At 47.8% G+C, this 8,344-nt stretch overlaps 2 protein-coding genes across 7 annotated transcripts in view; one reads left to right on the top strand and one right to left on the bottom strand.

Moving 5' to 3' along the window:
- Window positions 1-977: 977 nt before the first annotated feature.
- RWDD2A (RWD domain containing 2A) lies at window positions 978-4,306 on the bottom strand. 3 transcript variants are annotated; one of them, XM_082405894.1, is made up of 3 exons: window positions 4,250-4,306; window positions 2,955-3,172; window positions 978-1,896 (listed from the first exon to the last, which is right to left on the bottom strand). In XM_082405894.1, exons 2-3 carry the CDS (start codon window positions 3,153-3,155, stop codon window positions 1,219-1,221), a joined length of 879 nt encoding a protein of 292 aa, XP_082262020.1. In that variant the 5' UTR covers window positions 3,156-3,172; window positions 4,250-4,306; the 3' UTR covers window positions 978-1,218. The 3 variants fall into 3 exon arrangements, with proteins under 3 accessions (XP_082262020.1, XP_082262018.1, XP_082262019.1); XM_082405892.1 differs by having other exon boundaries at window positions 4,206-4,289; XM_082405893.1 differs by lacking the exon at window positions 4,250-4,306 and adding an exon at window positions 3,324-3,409.
- PGM3 (phosphoglucomutase 3) overlaps window positions 3,710-8,344 on the top strand; it is a 29,934-nt gene continuing 25,299 nt past the window's right edge. For 3 of the 4 annotated variants that reach the window (XR_014248611.1, XR_014248612.1, XM_082405865.1), the window contains exons 1-3: window positions 4,328-4,464; window positions 5,891-6,096; window positions 7,572-7,756. Coding sequence is in view for 2 of the 4 variants with exons in the window: in XM_082405865.1 (XP_082261991.1) it covers window positions 5,893-6,096; window positions 7,572-7,756 (389 nt within the window). In the remaining 2 variants the exon portion in view is untranslated. Of the gene's footprint in view, window positions 3,852-4,327; window positions 4,465-5,890; window positions 6,097-7,571; window positions 7,757-8,344 lie in introns of those variants that run through there. The other variant, XM_082405866.1, reaches the window with a different exon arrangement.

Here is an 8,344-nt window from a genome sequence, read left to right as displayed (position 1 = left end):
TCCTGGCCCTGCCCGGACATGTGTCTGCATCCTAGACACAGACTAAAACCAGACACCGGAATGGACCGTTTCATCGAAGATTCTGTAAGTGCCACCAGCACACACAGGAATTTTGGCATCTAACGTCATCACGAGATGGGGAGTGAAGCACCCCCTCCATGTCACTACATTTCAGCACCCAGCTTTGGTGTTCTGAGGGGACCAGGACATCAGTGGGGTGCTCCCCGGGAGACGGCGGTAGGAGCTAAAGAGAGAGTGGGAAACCAGAGGAAGCTGCAGAGAGGCAGCTCACGACCTCATGTCCTCCCTTACTGCAGGTGAGACTCCCAGAAATTCCTGGAGAGGGGTAGATGCTTTGTAATAAAAAGGTTTGGCAAGAGCTGCTTAAATAGGAGCTATTATCGTTAAAATAAACTCTCATTTTGAAGAAGGCAGGTGAAGCTTGTGGAGCTTGAAAGTTTCAGAAGAGATGGCAGTGACATCACCTTTTGTCCTCTAGGAAGGTGATGGTACAGGGCCATCCACACTGGTCCTCTCCCAAACTCCTTGCCCCACGGAGCGATGCAAACTGGCACAGGGACGAAGACCCATGCGCACTACTGGTGGGGCAGCGTGGACCAGAAACCACATCTTGTTCTGTGGAGAAGAACCCAACCAAGAACATTGGTGCATGATCCTTAGTACCATCAATCAACTGATGTAACAACACGGCGTGGTGTCACCACCATTACAGTTAGGATTTGGCTTCATGAAAAGAAAAAACCCCCAACAGGGAGTTATAAGTTAAAGTGAGAAACGTGGTGAACACGTGCTCTTTGTTCTGATTTTAAACTTGACTTGGAAAAATGTGGGGTGTCACCTGCATGCTAGCAACATGAAAAGGAGAAATGTTATTCATATTTGTGAGTTCGGAGCTGCAATTTGACGACTGCCATTAAACTGGGCTTTGGACTCCTTTTTAATCAAATTGGCTTCACTGGTTTAACTGACAGGTTTTTATTCATTTACCATTAAATAGCTTTCAATTAACACAAGAACATAGAGGTAACATCACAATTGCACTGTTATAAAGTTAAAAGCCTTCTGTGTTTCATTTCCAGGGAAAAATGCTGGAGCTACGTTCCCCACGGATGACGCTTAACTGGTCCTTTTATTTTGGTCTTATTAACAGAAATACTAACTTAGCGAGATTACAAGCATAGGTCTCTTAATAGCTTCCTAGGAGTCAGAACTTTTGCTTTCGATACCAAATAATATCTGGAAAACATGCTCACTTTTGTGTTTTTTGAGAAATTCTAAGAACTGGCCCAGATTCATGTGATAGTCATTCCTTAAGCCATAGTCACCATGGGCCTCAAGAAGTAATTCTTCAAAAGAATGGAAAAGGCGCAGGTCCTCCCCATTTCCTTCTGTTTCGATACTCTCGGCATGCTTACAGGAAATGTGTTTCCAGTTGGGATACCTAATTGTGTGCCAGAATTCCTCACAGTGCTCTTTGAAGCCTTCCACACAGATTATCCCCGGCTTTCCCGTCATGCAAAATCCTGTCACGTCTAACCTTTTCCCGACATCCAGAATCTTTTTCCGTAGGTCCTGCTGATATATATGGTGGCTGTAGATCCACATTCGCAGGAATGTGTTCTTGACCGGCTTTGCTTGTGTAGACGGTTCGTACATGAGCTTCCTGTTCAGGACGTAGGAGGCACTGTTGTCTTGCAACCACTGGATGGCCGCACACACACAGAGCTCACCTGGGTCAAAAGTCCCTACGTAAGAAGTGAGACCTTTGTTGAGAAGGAGCTGCTGTTGTCTGTCAAGTTCGGATGACCGTCCGAACAGCTGCAGTGCTGCATAGGGGTAGCTGTGAGGCATGGTTACTTGCAAGTCAATTTTCACCTTGAAATGAAAATCAAATAGATTTAAGTACCGTAAAATCACGTAAGCTAGTTTATCCGTGGCCACTGCACGATGCTGATCAGTGTCATAGTTACTGCTACTTATTACGTGTCAGCTATGCGCCAGACACTGCACAATCTTCCAAACACAATTTTACATACATAAATTCCTTCCATGTATGCATTCACTCATTCCCATATTCATCCAACACCTACCACGTGTCAGGTACCCTATGCTGAAATAAAGAAGTGAAGAAGCTAGACACTAGTTCTGCCCTTCATGGAAAGAAGCCGAGAGCCTAGTGAAGGAGACAGACATTAAACAAGTAATGATACACAGCAAGTGTTTCATTGCAAAGGTGAGAAGCATTGCCATAGAAAAGGACAGGGATCCACTGAAAGGTGGAACCAGAGGGAATGCATCCAGCCTGGGGAGCCAGGGAATCCCTCTGAGGGAATGACGACCAGAGGCTGACTGGGAAGTAGCTAGCACAGCGGTTCTCAGATGCCTGGTCCACTTTGTTACTCGGGCTATGCTAACGTTGCTGGAGATAATGGATCAGAAGGTGAAGGTGAATTCATTTTCAGAATTTAGATTTTCTATCTGTATCTGCTTTCTGTGTCATGGTGCCATCAAAGAAACGGTCATTCACTCCTTAAAAGCCAGTTTTGCTAAAGACAATATTTAGATTTGTGAAATCATAACATATGTACAAGCTAGTCCATACTACAATAGCAAGATTGGTAAAAATGGATGAGTGAATAGAATAATAATGGCAGTAGAAGACTGCAAGATGTGTTTAATAAAAACACTAGGCATATTTATAAAAAAAACCCCACAAAACACTAGGCATATTGGTATCAAAGGTGTGCATATGTATGTAAAATTCAAGATCTTTATTGAAAACAACTTACAGGGCATACTATATTTTGCTAGAATATTCCATATATGCATCTGGAATATTCTCTATTTGCTTCCTGGACAGGAAGCTCAGGTTCCAAGTGTTTCCAATATAAACTGGGCACCTGGCAACAATTAAAACCACTCAGGGCACCTACCTTGGGCTCCTCGATCTGGAGCGTAATCACAAATTCGATTTTTGGTGGCAGTGCCTCCCTTGTGCCTTCCAAATATCTCTTTATATTCGTCAGGGCATTGACATCTTCAAGTTTTACTTCTCCTTGGTTAGGAAACATAGAAAACAGCATTTCCATCTCCAGCAGCTGAAGTTGAAGGCATTCCTTCATTGAAGCGGACATGCTGACTTGAAATCAACCTGTCAGGAAAACCGGAAGGGCCCAGGGACACTGGATTTGTAAACGTCGGCGGTGTCCAGAGGAATTTCCTGCAGCTCCCTTTTCGTGGAAGCAGCTTTGCAGGAGCGCTATTACGCGTCGAGAGCTAAGGGCACAAACCGGGACACTTACACTCTTCTGCTTTACCTCCTGGCCCCCAAATCTAGTATACACGACATCCTCCAAGATACGTCGTTAAAATTCAGACTCCCAGTCCCTTTATCCCCAGCCCCCGCTTCCGATCTGGATCAGGGAATCCGGACTCTCAACAAGTGTTCCGAATTATTCCGTTGCAGGTGGTTGGGCAACCACCACCTGCAGACGCTCTGCAAGCCTGTATTCTGGGAAAGGCGAGGGGCCCAGCCTCCGAATCCCACCCAGGTGTCGGGCTTGGGCGGAGCTGGCAGCTGCGGCGAGGGAAGCCCGCAGTGCCGGCGGGGCGGAGCTCCGCCTCCCCCGGCTCCCGGGTCTCCGGGGCCCAGCCGCGCTCCACGCCAGTTGCCGCCCCTCAGCCCCAGCGCCACGAGCCCCTCCCGGGTGGGCCTTTCCGCCTTTCCCGGGAGCCACCCTGGCCCCGGGCGGCATCCTGTGAGTCCGGGCGATTTGGATCCACCTGGCCTCTGCCCCGAGGGGCCCAGGCTTAGTGCGGGGGTCTTACAGGTAAATAAATAAAATGACGTTTCGTGCGAGCTGGGGCGGGGGGATGGGGAAGGGGGCGGGGCACGAGAAGGCGCCACAGAATCAGACGTTTGGGAGATGAACCTCGAGAATCGACAGGGGGATGCGGGAAGCCGGGCGGCGCTCACTGGGGCCGGGACCACCTGGTTAGAGGCCTCATATCGGGGCTGGTACCCTCCATCCAGGACCACTTGGAAGCCCGGCTTCCCAGGAACGCGGGACCTGCCACCCTCTGAGACCCGAATCTGGAGTCAGGGGCTGCGTATCTGCCGGTCGCAGTGCTCTGAGGGCCCGCGACCCTCGGCCCCAACCCCCGGGCCACCGCGGGGGCCTCACCCTTCCCGGTCATTCAAAGGAAACAGCCCCAAGCCCTCTCGCACCGCGGATCCGCAGTTCCGCAGGCGCGAGCCGCGCGTGACCGGCAAGGAGGCGGGGCCTGGCCCGCGGAGTCTTCCCCCGCTGTGATTGGCTGAGGGGCGGGACGACGGGCCGGAAGCCACGCAGGGCCACGTTGCAGATGCCGACTTCCCTAGTGTGGTTCCTGCCTAGTTTGGTTCCCCCCGCCGCCGCGAGGGAGGTGGTCCGCGCTGTGGAGGTGAGAGGGGGGTGGGGGGTGGGTCTCCCGGCAGAGGTGAGCGGGGCCCCGAGGCTTGGCGGCGAGAAGGGGACCTTCGGGTCCGCAGGGGTTCGGCCGACAGCCAGGTTAGCGGGCCGGCTGGCGGACTGACTCGCGAGCCGCGTGGGACACACCTACTCGCCACCGCGGCTCGGGAGCGGGCTGGAGGCGCGGGCCCGACGGTCTCGAGCTGGGGAAGGGGTCTCGTCCATCACCTAGGTGGGGACCTCAGGGCTGGGTGCCAGGAAACGTGGGGCGATTCGGGGGCTGGGAGGAGAGGGGAACTAACGAAGTGCTGAAGACTGAACCGAGGGAAGTTCTTAGCTTTTTTAGAGTGGACAGTTTGGACTTGAAAATACTTTCAATAAAAGCCCTTCACATACTCTTTGAAAGTAGTTTTAGGACCTAAAACGCATGAAAGGGTGGAAACATTTTATCTTGACTCTTTCTTTTTTTAAAGACTTTTTGGACGTAACAGCTGGTTTACGCCCTTAGAAATAATCACGATACATTGACGACTGGTCACTTTTTAATAAAACGTCTTCATGCTTGTGAACTAGATTTGATCGCTCTAGACCAAACTAAATTAGCGTCCTGAATGCCAGCTTTTTCCAGCTGGACAAAAGCAAACATTTTAACTTTTGTTCATTGACGCAGTGAAGGACAATAAAGAAAACAAGAGTTGGAAGCCCCAAGTTCCACTTAAAGTTGGAGTATCCCAGAGAAGGAAGTACTAGCGGGCTAAGGGCTGATGTTTGATTTTTTTAAATGAAAGGTAAAAGGAAGATGTTGCTAGTTTCCGAGCTTAATTTAGAAAGGTGTCCTGATCCTCCCTTATGAAAATACAAAAATCCACTGCAAGCTGTATCGGGAGGTCTGGGCGGTCTTGGAGAGGAGGCTTTGCTTTTCCTTTGGGAATAGGTCTCTGTAGCCTGGGAGGAATAGCGGAAGAACTACACAGATTTCCCAGATATTTTGTGTATGCAGCCCCAGTCCCCTGGAGAATGTGACCTTTGGCCTCAGTCTCTCAGCAGCTTCCCATGTAAAATTTAGGTTGTTTAACTGATACCCAGAATTAAGTTTTCCCATTTGTAAAATGATATGATCCCTTGTAGGATTCTCTGAATCTAGGTGTAGAATCTTCATTTTAGTTGGGAATGGACCATTTTAAGTTTGCCTTGGGTCCAGGAATTGTTGGGGACAGTCTCATTTCTGTCCTGAAGTGAACAATACAGGTAATGCTAACCTCCGGGACTTATTCTACCATTTTTTTCCTCTCTCAAACATAGGATTTTTTGGGGGAGGTTCAGAATGAGGCAGATCTGTTAGTTTGGGATGGCAGTTTTTGAACCAGATGGTCCTTGAAAGATTTCTTATGCCTGAAAAACATTCCTTAATTTTGTAGACATGGATTTAGATGCTGTTACAAAGCAGTCAGCATTACATGCCAAGCCTGATGGACTCACTCTTCAATATGGGACTGCTGGATTTCGAACGAAAGCAGAACATCTTGATCATGTCATGTTTCGAATGGGATTATTAGCTGTCCTGAGGTCAAAACAGACCAAAGCTACTATAGGAGTCATGGTAACAGCATCACACAATCCTGAGGTAATGCATTTAGTGCTCCGATACAGCAAACGTTTATTTGCAAGACCAAACCTTAGTTTCTGAGCACTTTGACCCAAAGTACAAATTCTAATTCTAGGAATGTGCCTTCTCATTGCTATATGCCTTTACTTTTGAAACATCTCTTTTCTTAACAAGTGTTCATTTAGCTCATGACTCTTTGAAGGGTGTGGAGAGAGTGAAATGAGATGGTCATTTTTTGGAGCGTGTCCATATTGAGAAGTAACAGAATGTCCTTCCAAGTTAGTTGTATTGAGACAGCATCAGTAATAAAAAGTGTTGGCTCTGTTAATTTAGCAGAGATTAAAGAGATTGGAGGCTAGCTGGGGGAGGGGAGAGGGCAAATATTTGAGAAGACTTAGCACAGTTTGAAAATTTTCACACAGCTTTTCTATAGCTAGGGAATAGTTTCCCGTTCTGAGTGAACAGCCAAACACGTGGCTCCAGGGATCCAAAGGTGAGCACTGGGCAGAAGACTGATGAGGCCTGATGGGTCTAGTGTTTATGACAATTAAGTTTCTAAAGTATTCCTTTTGACACACTTTAGCCATCATATTCTGTACTGGCCTAAAACTAATACGCAGCTTAAATAATACGCTTCTGTTTGGTTGCTCGGGCGCGAGACTTTTGCCTTCGTAGCTAAATCAGCAGCAATCTAAGGCTCTGTGGGTTAGTGAAGGATTGTAACCTCCTCCCTTCCCTCCCCAAAACAAGAGGATGTTGCTTATTCAGCTTCTAAATGTGGATCACTGTGAAGGTGTAAGTGTCTACATGGCTAAATCACCTTAATTGCTTAATGATATGTAGGCAGAACCCCACATGTATTGTTAATTTCAGAAGCACCGCTTAAAACAATTCTGAGCCATTTCCTTCCTTTGACATTCACTCTGAACTACACTTTATTTCTTTCCAGAAATTTGAGCAGACCAGAATGGGGCGTCAGTTTTCAGCTTCTGTACCACCCACTGGTTGACACGCTGGCCAGTATGTTCTTTGAGTGCAGCCATAGCGAGAAGGATCTCCAGGGGGCCTGGGTCTGCTGCAGTTGTGCCTCATCAGTTAATTGATGGTGAATGCTCAGATGACAGCCTTTTAAAACAGCTAGTGTGGCACCGTGGCTGTTGGATTTAAGAGTCAGATGGACTTGATGTTTTAATATCAGAACTGACACTAGCCGTATGAACATAAGCAGATTACTTGCTCTGAATCTCAGTTTTCTCCAAGTAAGACTGGAGTAGCCATAGGATTCTTAGTTAGATAGATAACGTGTGTTGTGAGGATTTACTGAGGTGATGTATGTACAGCACCTAGTGCAGCGCCTGGCCTTCAGTAGTGGTCACCAGTGAAACTGCCCGGCCAACACTGTCTTTTGTTGGGGGGAAAGCAGCTTGGGTTTACTTCCTCACCTCACCCTCACGACTCTGCACCAATGGCTTATTATTTGTTTTTCCTTCAAGGAAGACAATGGTGTAAAGTTGGTTGACCCTTTGGGTGAGATGTTGGCACCATCCTGGGAGGAGCACGCTACCTGTTTGGCAAACGCTGAGGAACCAGATTTGCCGAGAGTGTTGGTGGACATCGGCGAGAAAGCGGCTGTGAACCTGCACCAAGATGCCTTCGTGGTGATCGGTAGAGACACCAGGTGCCCATCGGAGCTACTGGTGAAAGCTGCCTGGGAACACCACGTAGATGGTTGCATCTGTTTTAGCACCCAGGACAAATCAAAAGAGTCGAGTAAAGTGGAACTGCCCTGAGAGGCTTCTCCACGTCCTGGTCTTTTCAGTAAGGATGTAGGAGCTCAGTGACCACTGCAGCTTGGGCTTTGGAGTCTGAGCCCCAACTGTCACACTTACTGTACGGGTTGAGTAGGTCACTTAACCTTTTGGAGCTTACCTTTGCTCACCTGTACAACGTTGATGATGAGCCTACATCATGCAGTCCTTCCTGAGGATTACATGAAGTAATACATGCAACACACCTGTTTCCTGGCACAAGAGAAGCACTTAGCAAATGTCTCCCATCCCTTTACTTCTGTGGGTTTACGTTTTTCCCCCATAGAGTAAGAACATGTGATTGTAAGTCATTATTTTTAGAGATTTACTTTATAACCTGTGTTATTGTTGGTTCATAGATCATTTTTCCCTTGCTGGAGTTCATTGGAAAGCATTAACCATCTATATTATTTCTACGCATTTGTCACATTTGGCAGCTCTTACCTTCCTTTACAAAA

The sequence above is a fragment of the Balaenoptera borealis genome, assembly GCF_965194805.1.
Source record: "Balaenoptera borealis genome assembly, chromosome: 9".
Lineage (NCBI taxonomy): Eukaryota > Metazoa > Chordata > Mammalia > Artiodactyla > Balaenopteridae > Balaenoptera > Balaenoptera borealis.
Note: the sequence above shows the minus strand (reverse complement) of the source record. Positions and strands in the feature narration are given on the sequence as shown.